This window comes from Archocentrus centrarchus, chromosome 10, assembly GCF_007364275.1.
Source record: "Archocentrus centrarchus isolate MPI-CPG fArcCen1 chromosome 10, fArcCen1, whole genome shotgun sequence".
Taxonomy (NCBI): domain Eukaryota; kingdom Metazoa; phylum Chordata; class Actinopteri; order Cichliformes; family Cichlidae; genus Archocentrus; species Archocentrus centrarchus.
The window spans coordinates 13,626,425-13,650,282 of NC_044355.1; the positions used below are offsets into that span (position 1 = coordinate 13,626,425).

The 23,858-nt window shown below is 42.1% G+C and overlaps 1 protein-coding gene and 1 long non-coding RNA gene across 4 annotated transcripts; one reads left to right on the top strand and one right to left on the bottom strand.

The window, feature by feature from the left end:
* Nucleotides 1-4,265: 4,265 nt before the first annotated feature.
* LOC115787054 (phosphoethanolamine N-methyltransferase 3-like) lies at nt 4,266-11,597 on the bottom strand. Of its 2 annotated transcripts, none has more exons than XM_030739628.1 (12): nt 11,486-11,597; nt 9,816-9,987; nt 9,454-9,609; nt 8,121-8,257; nt 7,729-7,880; nt 7,363-7,551; nt 6,304-6,393; nt 6,111-6,200; nt 5,896-6,018; nt 5,644-5,775; nt 4,556-4,672; nt 4,266-4,438 (listed from the first exon to the last, which is right to left on the bottom strand). In XM_030739628.1, the coding sequence occupies exons 2-12, from the start codon at nt 9,974-9,976 to the stop codon at nt 4,328-4,330; spliced, it is 1,458 nt and encodes a 485-aa protein (XP_030595488.1). In that variant the 5' UTR covers nt 9,977-9,987; nt 11,486-11,597; the 3' UTR covers nt 4,266-4,327. The 2 variants fall into 2 exon arrangements, with proteins under 2 accessions (XP_030595488.1, XP_030595487.1); XM_030739627.1 differs by lacking the exon at nt 11,486-11,597 and adding an exon at nt 11,074-11,235.
* Nucleotides 11,598-14,549: 2,952 nt separating this feature from the next.
* On the top strand, nt 14,550-17,044 carry LOC115786424 (uncharacterized). Of its 2 annotated transcripts, none has more exons than XR_004020417.1 (3): nt 14,550-14,723; nt 16,546-16,678; nt 16,771-17,044. It is a non-coding gene; the product is annotated as an uncharacterized LOC115786424 (long non-coding RNA). The 2 variants fall into 2 exon arrangements; XR_004020418.1 differs by having other exon boundaries at nt 14,550-14,712.
* Nucleotides 17,045-23,858: the final 6,814 nt, after the last annotated feature.

Here is a 23,858-nt window from a genome sequence, read left to right on the forward strand (position 1 = left end):
GCCCGTCAGTAATGGTGGGGATACTGGCGGGTCAAGCTAACGCATGCTCCTCCCTGCCCAGATTCACGCTTCAGACAAGGATAAATCTTCCATCAGGCAGTCACACAGTCTTGGCACTCCTCGATTCCGGAGCTGAGAAAATCTCATGGACCGTGCCCTCGCCCAGCAGTGGGGTGTTCCATCCACAGCGCTACCCACGCCTCTCCTGGTCTCCGCTCTGGACGGCGCCAAGCTTTCTGAAATCACTCACAAGACCCAACCGCTTTCTGTGACTCTGTCGGGTAATCACTCTGAACGGCTCTCCTTTTACCTGTTTGACTCTGCACAGACGCCCATCGTCCTCGGCTTTCCCTGGTTGCAACTGCACAATCCACAGATTAACTGGGCGAATCGCAGCATCTCGGGTTGGAGTGAGCGGTGCCACCAGCGCTGCCTCAGATCCGCAACTCCCTCTCTCCCTCGGTCCACCGATTTGGGGGAGGGGACCCCACCTGACCTGTCCGGCGTCCCCTCGATCTATCACGACCTCGCTGAAGTATTCAATAAGGACCGGGCTGTTTCCCTGCCTCCCCACCGGCCTTACGACTGCGCCATCGACCTCATCCCGGGGGCGCCCTACCCCTCCAGCCGCCTCTACAGCATCTCTCCGCAGGAACGGGATGCCATGGAAAAATATATCACCGAAGCTCGGGCGTCCGGTCTGATTCGACCCTCCACCTCTCCCATGGGCGCAGGGTTTTTCTTCGTGGCCAAGAAGGACAAGACCCTCCGGCCCTGTATTGACTACCGCGGTCTGAACGAAATCACTGTGCGCAACAAATATCCTTTGCCACTTCTCACCTCTGCCTTTGAGCTCCTGCAGGGGGCAGCCATCTTCACCAAACTGGATCTCCGGAACGCTTACCATCTCGTCCGGATCCGGCAGGGAGACGAGTGGAAGACTGCCTTCAACACTCACCTCGGCCACTTCGAGTATCTTGTCATGCCCTTCGGCCTAACCAACGCGCCAGCTGTGTTCCAGGCCCTCGTAAACGACATACTCCGGGACTTCATCAATCATTTTGTGTTTGTCTATCTCGATGATATTTTGATCTTCTCATCCTCATTACAGGAGCATCAGGGACATGTGCGGCAGGTGTTGCAGCGGTTACTGGAGAATCGTCTGTTCGTGAAGGGGGAGAAGTGCGAGTTTCATGTGGAGTCCACGGCGTTCTTGGGATACATTATTGGTAAAGGGCAGATCAAGGCGGACCCAGTTAAGGTACAAGCGGTCCTGGATTGGCCCGAGCCAGCGGATCGGAAACAGCTGCAGCGTTTTCTGGGCTTCGCCAATTTCTACCGCCGCTTCATTAAAGATTACAGCTCCATCACCCATGCTCTGACCTCTCTCACCTCTCCCAAGATTCCTTTCAGATGGACCCCCGCCGCTGCAGAGGCTTTCGCGCTCCTGAAGGGTCGGTTTGCCTCCGCACCCATCCTCATCCAACCTGACCTATCCAACTCATTCGTCGTGGAGGTGGACGCGTCCGACGTGGGGGTAGGGGCAGTGTTGTCCCAACAGTCCATGGGTAGCCTCCGACCCTGCGCCTTCTTCTCTCGCCGCCTCTCCCCGGCAGAACGGAATTACGACGTAGGGGACCGGGAGCTGCTGGCCATCAAACTAGCCTTGGAGGAATGGCGGCACTGGCTGGAGGGCGCGACGCATCCCTTCTTGGTCTGGACTGATCACAAGAACCTGGCCTATCTGCGAACCGCCAGACGTTTGAAACCCCGGCAGGCCAGGTGGGCCTTGTTTTTTACCCGATTTAACTTTACTATCTCTTATAGACCTGGGTCACGGAATGTCAAGCCCGACGCTCTGTCCCGACAGTTCAGCTCCACGGACTCCTCCTCGCAGCCAGAGTTTGTCTTGCCTCCCTCTTGCGTCATTGGAGCCATCACCTGGGAGATCGAATCCGCCATTCAGGCAGCTCTACGGACTGAACCAGATCCTGGGACGGGACCCCCCAACCGCCTTTATGTTCCCTCTCGAGTGCGAAGCCGCGTACTGCAATGGGGACACGCAGCCAAATTCACGTGCCATCCCGGGGCCAATCGCACTGTGGCCTTCCTCCAGCGTTATTTCTGGTGGCCTACATTGATTAAGGATACCCGTGAGTACGTGGCAGCATGCAGCATTTGTGCACAAAATAAACCTTCTCTGTCACCTCCATCAGGTCTCCTCCGGCCCTTACCCACCCCTAAGCGACCGTGGTCTCACATAGCTCTGGACTTCGTCACAGGACTTCCTCCCTCTGAAGGAAACACCGTGGTCCTGACCATTATCGACCGGTTTTCCAAGGCCACCCACTTCGTTGCGCTACCCAAGCTCCCCTCCGCCTTGGAGACGGCCCGGCTTCTCACCACCCACGTTTTTCGGCTCCATGGGATTCCTGAAGACATCGTGTCGGATCGGGGGCCCCAGTTCACATCTCAGGTCTGGAAGGAGTTCTGTACATCTCTCGGAGCCAAGGTGAGCCTCTCCTCTGGTTATCATCCCCAGACAAATGGGCAGACGGAACGGGCCAACCAGGAGTTGGAGGCAGCATTACGATGCGTGGCGTCCACCAATCAGGCCACCTGGAGTTCCCACTTGGCGTGGGTTGAGTATGCACATAACTCTCTCTCTTCCTCCGCCACAGGGGTGTCCCCCTTCGAGGCCTCCTTGGGTTTCCAACCGCCACTCCTCCCTGCCATCGAGGAGGATCTCACCATTCCCTCCGTCCAGCATCACCTTCGCCGCTGTCGCCGGCTATGGAGGTCCACCCGCGCAGCTCTGCTTCGGACGAAGGAGCAAAACAAACGCATCGCTGATCGCCATCGGACCCCTGCGCCGGACTACCAACCAGGCCAAAAGGTATGGCTCTCCACGAAAAATGTTCCAGTCCGTGCCGAGTCTAGGAAACTGGCCCCCACCTTCCTGGGGCCCTTCGAGATCGACTCCATCGTTAACCCTGTGTCTGTCCGCCTCAAACTCCCTCGTACCATGCGCATCCATAACGTCTTCCATGTCTCCCAACTTAAGCCTGTTGCCACCAGTCCTTTGTGCCCTCCAGCTGCCTCACCTCCTCCTGCCCGTTTTCTCGATGGCCAGCGGATCTACACCGTCCGTCGCATTATGGACGCCCGCCGTCGGGGGCGGGGGTATCAGTTCTTGGTGGACTGGGAGGGCTACGGTCCCGAAGAGCGATCCTGGGTGTCCCGAGCTAACATTCTGGATGCGGCCATGGTGCGGGAGTTCCGGCGGCGCCATCCCGAGAAGTTTCGGTCGCCAGGAGGCTCCCGTTGAGGAGGGGGTACTGTCATAACCTAGGGGGAGGGTCTGCGTGTGTGTGTGTCTGTATACATGTGTGTTTGTCCTGCGGGCCACAGCGGAGGTTCCGGTGTCTCCGCCTCCCTAGGGCGGAGATCACCACACCTGCTACGGATCAAGCCATCAGGCAGGGTCTTTTTAAGCTGCCAGCAGACCATCACTCTTCGCTGGATCATTGACTACTTCTCAGTTAGTACCGGCTCTCTGGTGTGACTCTCGCTTTCGTGGATGTATATTACTTACCTGCTCTTCGTGTTCGCTCCTTTTTCAGATCCCCGTGTCAGTTCCTGCTCGTCCTTTCGGAAACCCCGGCTTTTCGTCAACCCGCCGCTCCACGCCGTACCACAGCTGGCCCCTCACCACCTGGGAATTCCTTCAGCCTCTCGACCCGCTTCAGCCGCCTTCCCCCTCGCCTTCCTGGACCCCCTTGTCTTTGCACCTTTATCAATCACTGTAAATAAACTTGCACCTTGCTTTCATCAGCCACCGCTTGTGTGTCCTCTTCCTCCTCGAGTCCTGACAGTTGCAATAGACTGCTGTTACCTAGCTGTGTGACAGGTTAATTTGTGCACCTATTAATTTAACTAGAAGGAATTTTTTGCATCTCCTTTCAATTATTTATTTATTTATTTGCCTCTGGGGTTGAGAACAATGACATTTATTTTAGTTAGAACTAATATTAGAACTAATTTTGACATATTGTTTACATTAAGTTTACTGCTTCATACCAATAACCTGCTTAACCAGAATGAGACTGGATTACTCTGTGCAGTTTTGTGGGACTTTTTTTTTTTAGACTGTGCTGTTGTTACACTCCTGAAATTCTGTGCTCACTAGAAGTACAAGATGGCAAAGTCTTGGCAGCGTACATCATACATTTGCAGGTACAAAATAACAAAAGAAATGCTGCTGATTTTCTTCAGAAACATTGTTTTTTGGTTCTTTATTATCTCCTACATCCTTAGCCTCAACAACTCAGTCCCTTGTGGCGTGAAAAAGGCCCCATCTTTGGTCTCCACTGTTGGAACGTTCCAGTTTTTCTTTCCATCCATTCACTATTGCAAAATAGTCTTCTTCAGAAAATTCCTGCAGGGAAAAGATACAGGTATGCTGAACAGCACTCCAAAATATTAAAGAAGAATTTAGCTTTCTGTCTTGGCGCATGTACAATCTTTAACACACTGTGTGAGCTTGCATGCGGACCTTAATAAATTCTTCTTTGATGGCCTCTGCTCTCTGCAGCTCTGTCTTAATCACTTGGATGAACTGGGCTGTGCGATCTTCGGCTCGAACGTTGCAGAAACCGGCCTCCTGAATGAACTACAGAAGGAGAGGCAGAGGATGGATTAAGCGGAATGGGAACAGCGCCATCAACTGATGGACTGCAGTAATACAGCAACATGGTGGCTGCCCACTGCTGTTTTGTCAAAACTGATTCCTAGGATGATTTAAATGCAAAGGCTGAGTTTCCCCATAGGGATCAAAATTACACAGAGGCTTCCTGTAGACATACATCAACACCTGGCAGGCTAACAACAGAGACTGTTAGGAGGACTCAGCAAATAAATCAATAATTTATTCAATTTTGTGTCAGTATTAATTTGGTTTTTAATAAACAGGAGCTGCCAGGCAGTTAAAGGAACATACTTGTTACACTATGCACTTAAGCTCAATTATGACATACGTTCCTGTGTAAATAGTTGCAAGTGCAAGAATATTTAAAAAATAAACCTGTATTTCAGGATGAGGATGTATTAAATGTCTTTAAAAATAATCTGTGATCAAGAGATTTACAGACATGAATATTTTGCCACCAACAGTTCACTTTAACTTTAGCTGAGTGATGCTCCTCAATGACATTGTTACATATTTGTGAGTGATATTTTGTTTCTTCCTGCAATGAGGGGCAATTTAACTAATATGCCAGCTAATTTCACATAGCTTTGTACTATATTATGAGGACAAATAAGTGAGACATGGAAAATTGTCTGTATTGTCTGGTGGACATACTATGTGATGATGGCGCTGCTTCTATATGCTTCCAAACTCATCTCTGGGATTTCTGTAGATGAAGCTACAGAAATCAGCTTATCAGATGCAATAATGGCCTGATGTGAAAAACTAATGAGCAGATTTAACAGCTTGCTCCATTTATTATGACTAAGCTAAAATAATCTGAGTTTACAGTACCAGTTAAAAATGAGAAAATACAATGTACATATCAGAAAAAAAGGTCCAAAGTTTTAAGCCCCAGTATTTTCATAAAATATTAGGCCTTAGTATAGTTTTACCTTGCCATAATCTGAGGGTGTGTAGAGGACATAGCATCTCTGTTTGACATAGGCCTCGAATGCTGGTGTCCAGGGCTTCTTCCCGCAGCAGTAGTCACTGATAAGCAACTGCCCACCTGGCTTTAACCATGACTGGATACCAACAAAAACAAAATGTTTCTTACATTTAGTGCTGAATTTTTTTCTCGACGAATTAGAAGAAAAATTTGGAAATTAATGAAACAGAAGACTTAGATTTAATGTGATGCTCACATGGAAGCGTTTGAAGAGGGCCAGTTTATCATCTATGTGCAGGATTGTGTCTCTGCTGTAGATCACGTCAAAAGAACCTTCTGGAAACGTTCTTTTGGTAGCATCAGCCACCTCAAACTGCACCTGAGGTGGAGTAAATATCATTAACGATTTTCAAATAAACCATCAGTCCAGTCATTATCTTTGGTGTTTAATCAATAGAATAACATATGTACTGATGGAAGATTCTCAGCTTTCGCTTTCTCCACTGCAATTTCCACCATGTTGTCTGACAGATCGAGGCCGAGCACTTCCACTCCAAAAGTCTGAAAAACCACATAATCATAGTGATTGTTGTCATTCTTACACTAATTATAAGTACTCCAAAATCAACACTGTGAGCATGGCCTGAGGTTTTGTGTCTCTTACCTTTGCCATGTAGAAGTCTCCTCCGCCAATGCCACAACCAACATCCAAAACCTTCTGTCCTGGCTTCAGGTTCAGCAGGTCCACAAACTCCTGTTAGCAAAAAAATGTTTTTGTTTGATCAAAACCTGTTTGATCAAAAGCTGAATCAACCTCCTGACACCACCCCAAAAGGGATTTGTATCTCCTCCTGGGATCAAAGTAGGATCTTTGGCTTGTTAGGTGAACCACTACATTATGGAGCCACAATTTATGCACAATAAAATATTGCATTCTTGGGTGTTACATCTTCTTTGTACATCTTTGCTGCAGAAAATGTAGCTCATCAAACACAAAGAACAGAGGAAGCAGGATGGGAGAGAAGTTTCCTCAGATTAAGCTGCTGTGATAAACAGCAGTTTTATAATTGCTGAAGGCCTTTTTTTTTTTTTTGGCCACAGTGGCTTTTTGTGACAGTAGAGAGAGACAGGAAATGGGGAAAGATACTGGGGAAGACACGCAGGCAAATTGGCAACTGGCCGGGACGCAAACCCGCGCCACCCACACCGCAACGTATGTATGTGGTTGCCAGCTTCACCACTAAGCCACCCAGGTGCCCGAAGGCCTTTTGACATATTTGAAAACTGAGTCTCTACAGCCACACTTTCAGGGAGGCTTTGTGGGCTTTGTGCTAAAAGCTAATGCTAACAAAATCAACATTACAGTGCTAACATAACCATCCTAGTTTAGCATGCTTGTAAAACAAAATACACCTCAGACTGATGGGAATGTTATTTCCCTGATATAGAAACTGGAGCATTGGACAAATTGGTATTTTGACCTGAACACAATGAAAGTGGAAGAGTTTCATCAAAGTGAATCTGAATTTATCAGATCATTTTCATGGGAATCTATAGAACTGTTATTGAGAATTTCACTTACAACTTTGCATATCAAACAAATAGTGGTGTTAGAGGAACTGACAGGGGATCTAAGTGTAACTGAGTATTTTCTGCTGTTGATAACATTATGAACACAGGTGTCTTTGATTGTTCCCGGCCATGTTATTTTGTGCTTTCCTACCTTGGTGGTGCTGGGTCCACCTGTGCTGACGTAACCAGCCCCAAACATCTTCTCATAGCGCAGGATGCCACGTCTGGTGTACTGCTGGTTATCCAGGAACTGCTGGAAGGTTTTGAATCCATTCTGGCTGTTTGAGGAGCGAGAGACCTTCTGTAGCAGCCAGCAGATTTGATTTGGATTGTTTTTCATCTGGAATAGATGGATGAATGGATGGATGGATGGATGAGGAGGTGACAGAGAAAAAGGAGAAAGAATTGGGGCAGTGAAAAGAGGTTAACTGCGCATGCATATACCAGCATCACAAACTGCAAGCTGCTTTTTTCACATATGAAATCTTAATAACTGGTAAGACTTAAATGACTCTACCTTAACGTAGGTTTGAACACTTCTTTTCAAGACAATGTCGAAACCAAACTTGCGGCCTTCTTTTGGCTCTTCCACTTGAACTGTTGATGTGATGTGGCTGTATTGCGCCTCAGTACGGTAGCAGGTGGGGTTGAAGTCCCTCTTGCAGTCACCTTGGTAGAAAGTTATGAATGAAAGCAAACCAATCCACAATGTATTTGTAAAGAATATAATTCACAAAACAAATTATGGTGAATGGAACATATAAACCCTATAAACCTTAAATCTGTTTCAAATATATCGTCAGAAGCCTTTATACAAATCTTTTTTAAGTCACCTTCAGTTATCATAAAGGTGTAAATGCTGAATTTGACCGAGAAGGGGTGTAGACATGTAAATGTTTGTGTCAGTACCTGATTGGTGGTTGCAGGACTCTCTGAAAAAAAGAAAACCTCCAGGTTTTAGCCAGGTAAGCATTTTTTCCATAACAGAGTTCAGCTCCTCGTCACTCAAATACATCAGCAGCCAGTTGGAGAAAATGAAGTCAATACTGTGGAAAAACATGTATACATACAAAGTCTGGCTGAGAATTTTTTTTTTTTTTTTTTAACACAGTAACTAATGTTAGCAGTTTCAGTGTATTATAATGAATCTGTGTGTCTCGTGGTCTCTCTCTGCCCCAAAAGGTTGGGTCCTTGCGGAGTTGCTATTTCCACTTGTACACCTGTGATGGATGCAGGTACTCCTCCATTCTTTCAAAACTGTGACGCTTGAATTTCATTTTGGGGAACAGGGCAAAGTTGTGGTGAATTAAAATTGTGTTAGCGTGGCCGTAATTCTGCTGCTTTTTCTATGCACTGGGACAAAGTACACAATAGCACAAATTTCCAGATGCTCTCCCTAAGATGCCTTTGGCTTGGAAAGTCTGGATTTTTCCCTCAAGACTGCTGTTTGGTCTGCAGGTTATAGCTCGACAAAAGGGGTAATTCTTTACACTCTGCACAAGCTTAAGGTCCCATAATGAAACTGCAGATGTGCACACGCAAGCCTTTAAAGAGAAAGTTAGCAGGAGGAGAGAGGGAGATGGATTCATTTCACTTAAAATGACAAATGTCAGTTTAATCATTTTGAAAAAGTTAAGGGCTCACTGAAGCCAGCATCTCATCTTCTGGATATGTTAAATGTAAACATTTCATAAGAATCTATGCAGCTGTTCTTAAATAGTTCCAACTAGCGACTTTTTTTTTTTTAAATAGCAAGCCTCGCAACTTTAATGTGGACCGTACTGTCATGAAAATGTTATATTTTTGTTTGATAGAATCTGTGTTAACCTTCTCTTTTGTGTGTTGGTGTGCGGGGATTTCCCTAAACAACCTGGTGGATGAGTACAAAGTCAGTACCCTAAGAAAAGCCCACTCTGATCTGACCGACCCCAGCCACCTGGCCAACCTGGCCACTTCAGGTTGCTCCCCTCAGGCCGCAGACATGTGGTGCCTCGGTCAGAGACTGACAGGCTCAAAAACTCTTTTGTTATTGTGTCAATAGGTCTGCTATATAACATGAGGTGATTTTTTTTAATGTGATTGTAGTTCTATCTTGCTGTTTTTAATGTGATGTAATAAAGATTTCTTTGACTTTGACTTTAGTAGACCAACTGACTCACAGATCAGTACTGCCATTCATCGAACCACACTGCTAGTAAGATTAAATATTAACTATGTCAGCTGCAGATATCTTAACACACACCTGTTTTGGGGGAAATCCAGCTTCGTGACATCAGCTTGGAGGAAGGTACCATTGCTGTGGTGGCCATTTTCCTGCCTGTTCTTCTCAATAAAACTTTCCATGAAGTCCACAGCTGTCACATGGGCTGCCCTGGTCAGCAGGTGCCTGGTGTAACGACTGGATACAGACACGTCGGTATGATATCACTTTAGGAAGAGGAATGCTCTTCAGTCATAAAACTTTATGCTAAATGGATTTTAAAAATATAGAAATGGTGAATTTAGTTTTAGGTTTTTTTATTTTTATTTTTTTAACTATTACAGCACTCTGGCTACTTGTACTGTTTTCCCAGAATTCTCAGTCTAAGGCAGCTGTGTGCTCACCCAATTCCTGCTCCCAGCTCCAGCACTTTGCATCCCTCCAGACTAGGCAGCATGTTGAGGATCTCTTGTAGCTCATGCTGAGTCAGTTCTTTGGCACGGGAATCCAGCATCATCTCCTCCACTGTGGCAGCCTTAGAGTGCTCCTTCCAAAACTCCGTCATATTGCCACGAACTATCAAGCACACAAGAGCACAGATATGGTTGGCAAAAACTACATGTTTGTGTGTGTGTGTGTGTGTGTGTGTGTGTGGACACTAATAATGATGTAAATGTAATAAAAATGTATACATTTATAATTAAAATTTAATCCCTATGGGCTGACACGACAAAGGTCAAGATTACATGTCTGTGAATCATCTATCAATCATATCAGAAAACAGAAATGATCATGACGTTTATCATATTAATTACAACTGATTAAAGAAGCAAAACCAATCTATGCTACTTTTATTCACTTTGAAGTGAGGTTTTTACAAAGTTTGACAAATATTCATATAAGAAAGGGCTCTACCCCCTGAAGCTAAAAATTCTTCAATCATAAATCCCCACAAACATTCTGCAGGGAAACAGATTAACCATTAATCTAACCTGACTAAGCAATCTCAAAGCAATGCAGTAATTTGCCACATAGAAGATTAACCAAGATTCATTTTCATATTACACTTGTTCTCTGTCACAATTTGAAAAGTTTGGTTTTGCTAATGTGGCATGCACTATTATTTCCACAGCAGGTTTCAGCTGGCTTTTTTCCAAAAGAGAGATTATACATAGAATTGTTCTGCAACACCCCTCCACCCACCTGATAACCCCCATTCATTCATTAATCTATTCATTTGCAGAGATCCAAGAAATCATGCACTGTAATGCGCACAAGCATATGAAACAGTAAACATCAGGCTACCCCTTTCTATCAAAAAATTTCCCCATGTGCTTCACATCACATCAAAGCGGAATCTAAATTTCCACTGAAAAGCTGATAACCACAGTGACAAAATCTTCACAGTCCTTTTTCGAAGGATAACTGCCGGTTGAAAGAAACTCATTTGACGGCTTCATTCAAATCACTGACACATTCCAGCACCGCGTTCACAGTAGGATTACTTCCACCAGTTGAGTGAACAATTACAACACAGCAACACAGCAGCTCGAACAAAATCCAAACTTTGGCGTAATCGTCCCCATCTGGCTTAAAGCACCATTTCAAGAAAGTTTGACACCAGTAAAAAAACAAATAAATACATTTTTGTTCCGCTCATACCTTTGTCCATTGTGGTCTTTGATTGATTACAGTGAAATTAATATATACACCGTCAAATCAGCTTGGCAATTAACGACCGTCTTAATTGTAAGAAGGTTATAATGAGTAAACTCCTATATTACAGAGAGCAGCTTCTTCGCGTGTGGGCTTTTTAAATGGGACGACCGTGGCGCGTGGAGGAGGTGGTCGCCAGGTAGGAAACTGGCCATTAGGATGGGCTCAAAAGGGCATGGGAGGGGAGCGCGCGTACACGAATAATCGTGTGGGGACAAAGGTCTGCAGAAAACAGAGAACAGATTTGCACTGACTCCGTGCATAATGCACAGCCTACATGCATTATACATGACAAACGTCCAAATAATACCTCAGAGACCTGTCAGCCGCAGATGGTAAGTTAACAAAGTGCACTCACATCTTTTTGCACGATGGTTGGCTCGTGTACTTCCCCGCGGCAGTCTGCCTCACCGGCTCCCGGCTCATCGCGTCTCGGTTGTGCTGACACGTGGAAAATGTCTGGTGGGACGCGCAACACTGTGCAACATTGCCTCATGCTGTTAAGATAGAAAGAGTGAGATTGTGAAATGCACTAGCAGAGAAAGTAGGCTACAATTTTTTTAAGGCTGCCGTTAGATTATTTCTAACAAAGTCTTTAATAATAGTTAATTGCTAATATCTAATTAGCAGATTTATAGAAAATTTATAGACCCATTTAAGCCATTAAAATCAGTAACCTCTTTTTAAATCTGAGCTAACAAAAAGTTAATATATGGCATTCATTGCTTGAGTATGTCATTAAAAATGTTTTTGAGGAATTAAATTTAATAAGTAAATTTTTCAAATAGCCACATATCCACAATTGTACCATGTCAATAATAATAATTTAATAAACCATTAATTAAAGATAATTCAAAAGTCTGCAGATAGTGTGCAGCATAGTGTGCTGCACACAGTCTGGTTTAAAATGGAGTCATTTTAAACCAGACTGTGAATGCTATGAAGAGATGAGACTCATTTTTTTTTTTATTTATTATTAACAATTCCTGAGCAGTACTTTGTTAAATGCCATACAATTGATGTCAGTAGTAGACAATGTACAGCTCATGTTATACACACTCACCCACCATCTACTCATCCAACTGGCAGCAACTCAGTGCATTTGGACATGTAGTCAAGGTCAAGGTTTCCTGCTGACGTTCAAAGCGAGTATCAGAAAGGGGAAAAAAGGTAATTTAAATGAATCTGAATGTGGCATGGTTGTTGGTGCCAGATGATATTTCAGAGTATTTCAGAAACTGCTGATCTACTGGGATTTTCCCACACAACCATCTCTAGGGTTACGGAGAATGGTCCAACAAAAGAGAAAATATCCAGTGAGCGGTAGTTCTCTGAGTGAAAATACATGATTGATGCCAGAGGTCAGAGGAGAATGGCCAGACTCGGAAGGCAACAGTAACGCAAATAACCACTAGTTACAACCAAGGTACGCAGAAAAGCATCTCTGAAGCAGATGGATTACAGCAGCAGATGACCACACTGGGTACCACTCCATTCAGCTGAGAACAGGAAACTGAGGTTACAGTTTGCAAGGGCTCGCCAAAATTGGACAATAGAAGATTGGAAAAACTTCTGGTCTGGACAGGAGATTGTCATCATGGATGCATAGCCAACACATCTAACTGTGTGATGATATCATGTTGACCAAAATCTCCAAGGGATGTGTAACCCATGTGAAACACGGGGCTACTAAAATCCTTTTGTAATTTAGAGTTGCTGGATGTTGCATAATATCTGAATCAGTATTTCAGAGTATATTAACCTTATCATATTTTAATTAGTAGCTGTATCTGTTAGATCTAATGATATTATGTAATTTCCTCCTTAAAATGCTGTGTAGGTGACAATAAGCAATTAGCATTCAATAGAGCTACAGATGTTAAATACAAGTCCCTGAATTGTAATTAAAGGTGTGATAAGTACAATTTAGAGCCAGTGGATGTAAATCCATCCATCCATCCATCCATCCATCCCGGCTGTCATAGGGTGAGAGGCAGGATACACCCTGGACAGGTCGTCAACCTGTCGCAGGGTTGGATGTAAAACTAGTGCACAGGAATCTTAACCAAAAACAAATGGGCAATTGAGTCAGCTCTCTCATTTCCTGTTCCATTTGCAACAAGAAATGTTGTGTACAGAAGACAAAAGAAATCCCTCTATAACCATCAGCCCACACAGAGACTGTAAAATACACTGAATGGCTCTTATGCCACAGTAAACCAATTAGTTTTGATCCATACGGCTTTTTTGCTGCTTTCCTCTGTTTTCTGTTTCAGCGTGTGCCTTCCACTCCTCTCAAGCAGCAAAAGAGCAGCAGACTCTCACACTGAGTGCACCTGCATTATAACATGAATAAATACTTTAAAAACACATTGTCTTTTGGGCAGGCTGCACTTTGCCTGTCTCGCGTTTGCTTTCACTTTCACTCTCCTCTATTTATAAAAACAAGAAGGACTTCCCAAACTACCAAAACACAGAGTACAGGATCATGGATTAGGCTACAACCTACGCAGAGCAAGTGTGACTTTGTTCTCTGTTACCTACAGGATGAAATTAAGTAACATTTGCAAATGAATTAAATGTTACATTCAGTGTCTAAGGAGCTCTGCAGAAAGTGCACGCCCTTTGATGGCTTCTGCTTTGGTGCTGAGATATAACAAAGCTTCAGCTGTGACGTTTCAACTCGGCTCACACTGTTTGGCGAGGAGACTGTGCTTCAGTTTACTATCCGTCTGCTATCATCTTTACACTGGTGAGTGTTCTCAGGTTGTGCAATTTGTGTGTACTACCGTGGGTGAGATGTGAGAGCTGGGGAATTATCATACTGACAATACAACACATTCCAGTTGTCAGCCAGTTTTTTTGCAGTGTGTGTTGCTGATGTCCTGTAGTCTTTGGTGTTTTTCTCCACGCTACTGTTGGCTATACATTTTTAACATTTGTAGTGTTAATCCTGTGAGTTTCTTATGTTTCCTTTATCACTTTGTTTCTTGCCTGATTTTTAAAACTATAACTTCTGCAGTCTTTATTTGGTCAAACTCTAGAATCAAAAAAGCAGACATGCATTATATCCATTTTATTTGCATTTACAAAATATATTGAATGGTGATTGAAAATATGCTTTCTTTTTTCACCCAAAATAAAATATATTGAAACGTATTGAAACGTAAAGAGCTGCTCTCCAGACCTACACACAGCCAATTAACTCTTTGTACAGCATGCATTATTGTAGACCTATTATTGGATTAGACAGCGTAAAGGACAGTTATGCTGAAACACATGCAGTGTCAGTGTGTGAGTCATTTTGCACAGAAGTTCCCCTCTGAATGTGTGATTTTTTTTTTCTGCTTGACTTTTTGCACACTTCCAACATCACAACATTCAAAGTTCACTTCAACCAGACTGAACTGGGTGATATGAGCAGAGAGCAAGGCTTTTCTGAGAATTTCAGTTATAGATAGAGTCTGGGAAAGTCCCTAAGCATAGCCATTTTTTTAAAGTCAGTGTATTGTATGGGTTTAAAGTAGCTTAAAGCACTGTAATTTGAATAATGAAAGAATATAGTACAAAGACAGATGTCACCAGGTAAGGAATGGGTAAGTTATGCACATAAATGAACTGTACAAATATGTGAAGTTGAACTAACCTAAATGGATTTTAAATGCTAACCTCAGTTAGTTTTTAGAGTGTTTTTGTGTCGTTAGACTCACTACTCATTTGGCTTTTTCTCTGGTGAGTGTTTCCAGATTAAACAGGAAATAAATGTAGAAACTGAATAAAATAGGTGATAACAACATAGGATGAAAACTACATAACTGAATGAGCATTAAATAATAATGTGATGTCTTCAGATGTGGTGGTGCACTATTCTAGAATCCAGAAGTAACAGTAACAGGAGGACAGACCTTAATATGCTGATCGTGTTTAACAAACTTTGGGGAAAGAAAAAAAAAAGAGCAAACTCAGTTGAAGGGTAAGCTACCCATTATGGAAGTGCAGTTACAAAATGTCAGAATGTCCTGCAGTGAAGAGCCTGTAAATCATTGCTCAGAATGAAAATATTGACACATCTGATAAGAAAGATTAATCTGAACTTGTCTGCAACTTTAGTGGAGAAAACTGCGTGTTCTGGAAGCAAATATTACATTCAGAGCTGTTGTTTGTGGCCTAATTTTCACCGCTGGCTCGTGTTGCTCCTTGTCCAGCTATGAGGCCAAAGTATGACTTCAACAGAGAACTGTGTATATGAAGTTATTTCCAAAACTAAATGTGGAAGTGATCCTATCTCGAAACAAAATCTAGACATGATGTAAATAATTTTGCTACGTGTTATGTCAATTTATAGCAGTTAGGGACCCATACGTATAAGCCACAGCTGTTTTTTTCTGCCCCAGCTAATTCACAGCTGTGCTCATATCCTCCAAAGCTGTGAGACTGGTTTTGTTTTTTCAGTCAACTCTTTCAGAAGCTTTTCTTGTTTCGTTTGTTGCTCATTTGGTCCTGACTGAACCCAAGATAAATGTGCTTAAATCACAAGGTGTCTGATTTGAGAACTTGCAGGTACATAAATTACTCATGGAATTCTTTAAACCTCCTTAAGAAACCATCAGGGATGATGGCACAAGTACAAATCAAAGAACATCTTTAAAAATGAATGCCCTGGTTGTAGCCCTGGGCCAGATCATAGTAAATCTAGGGAATCGTGTGGCATGAAAAAGAAAGTGTAAGTGTTAAAATGAATCTGACTCGATCAAGCCTTCCATTTATATGAAAGGACTGCATTCAAAGCAGTGTATTTTGCTCAGTGCCTAATAAGGAATGGACAGACAAAGTTCGGACACATTCACCGATTCAATATAAAAGGAATTTAAGGTGTTCTTAAAAATGATATTGATGGTTCAACCTTAAGTTGAATTTGTACTTAAAAAGGATAATATCTTTCATAGTTCCAGTTGGATTTTTCTTTTATTCATGGCGCAACCACAGAATATTGAAAAATCAAAACACATTTGTCCACTAGGTGTCAGTAAGTGTCCACAACAAAACAAAGCTGTGCAGCTGCTGCTACACCCAAGCAATGAATGAATGTATGAGTGTATATACAAACACTTGCATTATCTTCTTCGGTCTTTAATAAAATATCATGTTACTGCAACAGAAAGGAACAGAACTAACAGCTGATTCTTATTTTACTTTAGAAGTTTGTCCAGCAGTGAAACAGGACTCTCATTAAATCATAATGTTCAGTTACATTAAAAAAAATTGACACTTCTCTGGGTGAAAATGCCTTGTTGATGGCAAAAGTCAGAGAAGGATGGCCAGACTGCTTTAAGCTAATAGGAAGGCAACAGTAAGCCAAACAATGAGCTGTTACAACCAAGGTATTCAGAAGAGCATCTCTGAACCCACAACTTGCAGAACCTTGAAGCAGATGGGCTACAGCAGCAGAAGATCATACCGGATGCCGCTCCTGTCATCTGAGAACAGAAAACTGAGGCTACAGTTTGCATGGGCTTACCAAAATTGGACAAAATTGGGAAAACATATCCAGGTGTGATGAATTTCAATTTCTGCTGTAATATTCTGGTACAATTTGGTGTGAACAGTATGAAAGCATGCATCCACCTTGTCTTGTATGTACAGTTCAGGTTGCTGGTGGTGTAATGAATGGTGTGGGGGATATTTCCTTGGTAAACTGTGGGCCCCTTAGTGCCAACTGAGCATTGCCACAACCTACCTGAGTACTGCTGCTGACCATGTCCATCCCTTTATGACCACACTGTACCCATCATCTGATAGCTGCTTCCAGCCTCCACAGTCACCAGGTCTCAGTACAATAGAGCACCTTTGGGATGTGGTGGAATGGGAGATTTGTGTCATGGATGTGAGCTTGCTGAATCTATGCCATGAAGAATTAAAGCAGTTCTAAATGTGTATGTAGCACAGATTCCTTGCATGTAAAGACTGAGTAACTGAACACTGTAATGTAACAATATATACATAAAAAAATGAAGGACAGTATCAACTTAAGGAGTGATGTTTGTCTTTGATGCTTTGTCACTGTTTTCATGCATTTTATGGAGTCGTGTACAAATTTGTCAAAAGCAGCGACGGACGATTTGTGGCCGATGTTTTTTGTTGTTTACATTGAGAACAAGAAAAGTCACGTAACATTTCTCTTCTCCCTGCTCTGTTTTGATCTTGGAATTTTTCATTGTACTTCATATTCAGTATGAAATTTCTGTTGGAAGAGTACACTGAAACGAGTTACGTGTGGCTTCTATATATTTAAAGAATTTCTATGATTCAACAGCTTTTGAAACGTTAAACTGTGAATTTGTTTTTTTCAAAATTGTCTTTCAAAAGGTGCAAAAATGAAATATATTGCATCATACGACATAAGAAAACAACAATTTCTGTTCTTATTTTCCACTTTGAAATGATCCTTTAAAAAAAAAACAAAAAAACCATTATTTGAAATTATGCATCAATGCAGAGGCTTAAGACAACTTTAATTTGAAGCAGTTCATGTGTGCAGGCTTTACATTTTTTTCATGGACACAGATCTCATGATAACAGTCTAGTGTGATCATCTCTTATAAATGTTTATGAGACCTTTCATATGTTTTTGTTTTCTGTACAATGCTTTACAATCAGCCAGGTCCCCTGGGAGAGAAAACTGTCTTTGTCCATTTTATCTTCACTTTCTCCTAACAGAGGAAACAGGGGGAAGCTTTTAGGCGTTGTTGCTACTGTAAAATGGGTGGCGTAAAAATAAAACATTTAATTTCATTATTTCAGCATGATATAAACAAAGACATATGTGTTGGGCCCCAGGGAGAAAATAAAGTAATTGCAGATGAGACACTAGAAAAAATAAAGCATTTGTTTGAAACCTCATGAACAACATAGCAGTCCTTCCTGGTTTCTGTATTCCTGTGACTGAAGGTGAAAGGTGGAATGAAGCATCAGGGACAACATGCTTTATGTATTTGTTTCTTTATTTTACCAGTGGGAGATCATCTCTGAATTACGCGGTACCCCTCGTATGTGTGCATGCTTATCCGTCATGAATTTCTTCACCCATTGACCCATTCCTTTTGTTCGTACGGCCTTGCCATTTCCCAGACACGGCTATGTTGACATTGACTGATTTCTGCATGAACGCTCTGTGATGTGCATCTTCTTCATACCTCTTGTTTCTCTTATCTGTTACAGACAAACAGGGACTTGAAGAATTTGTCAAACATCTTAATAAGCTTCCAGGAGCATGTTTTTTCAGTGAAAGGCTGCAATGGATCACGCTATCACTGCGAATATGGTTTTACTTTCCTGGAAAGTGCAAATGAAAGAGCTGATTCATTTTGAACATTTTATGTTGCCCATGGAAATCAGTGAGGTGTAACAAAGCAGACAGTATCACCCGCTCCGCACCTACATCCGTATGGAGTTTATTTCATTTGAAATGGACATTAGGAAAACAGATGGATCATGCCAAAGAATCCTGATCACTGACAACATGATCACTGAGCTCAACTTTGATTTGTGTGTTTGTATCTTTGGATAAAAGTCTATGTTACAGGGACTGCTGCTGAGCAGAGGAGTTACAGCTGGAGCGATGATCAGAAAGTTTCTTCACATACAGTATGCAGGGGTTAGAGTTGGGCTCCTTTCACAGGGCATGTTTACATTTAGAAAATTATGCTCAGTCATCACAAACTCTTACTGATAGATGCATGCAATAATACATTTCAAAAAGTCAGTATTCACATTATTTTCAAATTATTATGTCGATCAGTTAAACCGATCAGGTGAATTCTAATGCGTACACAGTAACAGGTAATGTAAAATTAGCCTGCGAAAAATCCTAACCCTAGCAGTCTCACAAATCTCACAACCCAGTATGCTGTGCAGTGATCATTCAAATCTATTTGTCAGTGTTTTAATACTTGTGACATGCAAGTTTGGACAGATTTAAATTTCCATGTAAGCGTACAAACAGATTTTTCTGTGTATAAAATGAATTGTCAGTCAGTGGAAGAACGATTTTATATGTTTTTCCAAATGAGGTGAAGGTATGAACTTCCTCAAAAGTCCTGAAATTCAAGTATTTGCTTTCCAGGGTTAGACTTAATGGGCAGGTTATGCCTCTCAGAAACATAAATATCTGCTGCTCAGCAAAGAAGCCCCATCTGCTGGAATACAAAAAAGGGAATATTCTACTAAAAAGATTTCTTTCAAAGATTTATACTTAATTGGCTGTCACAGACTGCTGAGGCCTTGTATTAGCTTCAGTTGAACTTAATAATGTGCTTTCGCACAGAACAAAGACTGCGGGTTTTGTTCTTTGCCTGTCATACTGGGAACAATCAATAACTCTTTCAACATACATGACGTATGGGTATGTGAGTATTGTGGTAAGAAAGACTTTTGTGTCTTCTCTCTCTGTGGGCAACTTTTGTCAGTGTATTTGTGCTGGTGACATCTGAAATATGAATACTGTGAGGGCGGCTCAGAGGTCTTGTCAGAGTGTGATGCCTGGAAGCAATTGCAGTGACAGCAGGCGTGGGTTTCTCAGCTGAATAAACTGTGCAACTTCCCCCGGGAGCCCAGCATGCTTTGTGAGCATTATTTGATGCATGGAAGAAGTCTACCTGTTGTGGCAAATCCTCACCTTACTAATCCTTTACTGAGAAACTTAAACTGTAGTTTGGGGGCCATAACTGGAAGATGGTTTTGAAAAGAGAGGAAAAGTGAAGGAGAATTGTGAAAAGGTGATACTTGTTTATCTCTTAATAACAAAGGCTGTTCTGTTGAGGACCCTTCAAGAAAAGTATATATATATATATATATTGACAGGACCATGTTGCAAAATCCTATTTTTTTTTACAGTAGTTTTTACTGTCATTTCTACAGTATATATTTAGTGATGTATTTTTAACAGCATTTTTACAGTAATACTGTAATAAAAACATCAAGCATTACAGTGATTTAAAAAAAAATGAGCAAAACAAAGGTCAGTGTGGAAGCAGTAAAGTAACTGCCCCCTTTTTCCAATTTGATCACCTTGACGATTCAATTGTCTCTTCTAAAACAAGGTAGAAAGAAAAAGACGTGAATATTGCTGATATTGTAAACAAGCCTTATGCCACCACTTTTCCAAAGCTCATGGGGTGAAAACATATTTATTTATTAATCCAGAGGCTGGTTTTAGTTTAAATTCATTCTCTTACATTTTAAAACATGTCTCCTGCAGAAAGGCTGGGACATTTACATTATCAAAATAATAGAATTAACACAGGACATGTACTTTCAATGTACTAGTCAGTAAGTGTGGCATGCACACATTTTTTTTTTTATGTTAAAAGAGCAATAAAACATGCATAATCCAGCACAGCAGGTGGCAGTCTACACCTTGATGTTGCAACTGAGCACAAAGTGTGTGGAGAGTAGGCCGACTGCTGCTTTATTTCATCTGTTGGCTAATTACAGTAGTTATCTATTGCTTCACAAAAATCACTTTCCAACTGCTGTGGTGTAAAACTGTTGGAAGCTGTTTCTCTCTTTTCCATTTTTCTCTGCTGGTCGGATCATTCTGCCAGTACCACCTGCTTACCACAAACAGACCAAGCCTAAAAAGGCTGATGGGGTATGGTCATCACCCCGTCGGGTGGGCGGGCAGCCAACTTTCAACTTTGTCAACTCAATAACTCGAGAACAATGTCACCTAGGATTTTTGAATTGATCGCATAGGTGCATCTCCTAAAAATTTCAGACCACTTAGTTCTTACCATAATAATGCCAGTCACAGAAAGTGGCAGTATTCTCAGTGGTTTATATTTATTATGATTTGAGCATTTCATATTCCTTGTTCGTACTTAGCTTTTTTGCTTTTGAATTGAATAAAGGCTCACATGCACCCCATTACGATTTACAGGTGCTGGTCATAAAATTTGAATATCATGAAAAAGTTGATTTATTTCAGTAATTCCATTCAAAAAGTGAAACTTCCATATGATATTCATTCATTACACACAGACTGATATATTTCAAATGTTTGTTTCTTTTAATTTTGATGATTATAACTGATAACTAATGAAAACCCCAAATTCAGTATCTCAGAAAATTTGAACACATAAATACAAAAAAAAGGACTTTTAGAAATGTTGGCCAACTGAAAAGTATGAACAAGAAAAGTATGAGCATGTACAGCACTCAGTACTTAGTTGGGGCTCCTTTTGCCTGGATTACTGCAGCAATGCGGCGTGGCATGGACTCGATCAGTCTGTGGCACTGCTCAGGTGTTATGAGAGCCCAGGTTGCTCTGATAGTGGCCTTCAGCTCTTCTGAATTGTTGGGTCTGGCTTATTGCATGTTCCTCTTCACAATAGCCCATAGATTTTTAATGGGGTTAAGTTTAGGCGACTTTGCTGGCCAATGAAGAACAGGGATACCATGGTCCTTAAAGCAGGTACTGGTAGCTTTGACACTGTGTGCAGGTGCCAAGTCCTGTTGGAAAATGAAATCTGCATCTCCATAAAGTTGGTCAGCAGCAGGAAGCTTGAAGTGCTCTAAAACATCCTGGTAGATGGCTACGTTGACCTTGGACCTCAGAAAACACAGTGGACCAACACCAGCAAATGACATGGCACCCAAAACCATCACTGACTGTGGAAACTTTACACTGGTCCTCAAGCAACGTGGATTCTGTGCCTCTCCTCTCTTCCTCCAGACCAGTGGTTCTCAAATCCAGGCCTCGAGAGCCCCTGTCCTGTAGCTTTTAGATGTGTCCCTGATCCAACACACCTGAATCAAATGGCTGAATTACCTCCTCAGTATGCAGTCAAGTTCTCCAGAGTCCTGCTAATGACTTCTATATTTGAGTCAGGTGTGTTGAAGCAGAGACACATCTAAAACCTGCAGGACACTGGGCCATGAGGCCTGGATTTGAGAGCCACTGCTCCAGACTCTGGAACCTTGATTTCCAAAGAAAATGCAAAATTGACAGTCCAGTCCTTTTTGTCTTTAGCCCAGGCGAGACGCTTCTGACGCTGTTTCTTGTTCAAGAGTGGCTCGACACAAGGACTGCGACAGCTGAAACCCATGTCTGCATACGTCTGTGCATGGTGGTTCTTGAAGCACTGACTCTAGCTGCAGTCCACTCTTTGTGACTCTCCCCCACATTTTTGAATGGGATTTGTTTCACAATCCTCTCCAGGGTGCGGTTATCCCTATTGCTTGTACACTTTTTTCTACCGCATTTTTTCCTTCCCTTCACCTCTCTATTAATGTGCTTGGACACAGAGCTCTGTGAACAGCCAGCCTCTTTAGTAGTGACCTTTTGTGTCTTGCCCTCCTTGTGCAAGGTGTCAGTGGTCATCTTTTGGACAGCTGTCAAGTCAGCAGTCTTCCCCATGATTGTGTAGCCTACAGAACTAGACTGAGAGACCATGTTTGAGTTAATTAGCTGACTGAAGTGTGGCACCAGGTGTCTTCAATATTGAACCTTTCCACAATATTCTAATTTTCTGAGACACTGAATTTGGGGTTTTTATTAGTTGTCAGTTATAATCATCAAAATGAAAAGAAATGACCAGCCCCTGTATATAGACCTGGTAATTATGTGTTCTACAACTTGTGCTTCCAGGGGACTTGTGCCACCTAAAGATTTGACTGCCAGGAGGCCGAGGGCATCGCACTGGCAGCTGACAGTACTTTTTAAATGTATGCCTCTCTAACATGGCTTACCATTTCTTTGACTGAGTATTTTAAGCCTGACATCAAATTTTTGTTGCTGATGATTCTAAAAGTGGGCCATCATCATCACTATGAAAGCCACTGGTATAAAATCACTAAGTGTGCACTTTAAAAAAATGGTGGTCACCTCTCATTGTGTCACTACTTTTACTGACCAGAAGTCCTGATAGTCCACTGAGTAGCAGTGAAATAATTAACTCTATGACAGAGGATTGTAAATCAACTTTGCAACTACAACTGAACACAAACTCACTCCCTCACAAAACAAAACAAAATGTTTTGAATTTCAGTCTCGTTTATATTTAAAACCCATCAACATTTTAAAGACAAGATATGCCTTTTAAAAAAAATGGGACAGCTTCACCCATCATGGGTCCCATGATGAACGACAGTCGTGTTCACAGCAATGTTTGTAAGTGCTTGGCAATTTCCCTCCAATAGCAACTTGTTGGCTGAACTGTGGATCTATCTGGAATTTGTCAAACAAAATCAGCAACAACAGAACACACATTTAAACATGCAGCCAAGTTGCATTTTTGGGTTCCTTTTACAGAATTAAATGCTTGAAAAAAAATCAATTTCTTGGTTGGACTCAGATGTAAGTTTTGCTTTGAGTACATTAATCTGTTTTCCAATCAATGAGCCTGCAGCTTAGAGTACAAATCTTTGAAAGACTGAACACTAATTATAAAGAACCTGACCTGCTGGATAAAAAGAATGGCTTTTACACAATTAAATACAAAATTATTACATAACAACCCCTCTGCTATTATAAGGTTTTAGCTGTTTTCAAGCAGATCCTCACCTTGTCAGTCCTTGACTCTTTCCCTTTTTTTTTAGTACTTAATGAGCAGGTGAAAACATATTTTTATCTGAAGCTGCCTGGAGGCAAAATTTGCCGTAAGGAACAACAAATTAGATGATCTGAAAATTAAAAAAGGCTGTGATATTTAAGCATGTCAGGTCAAATTTAG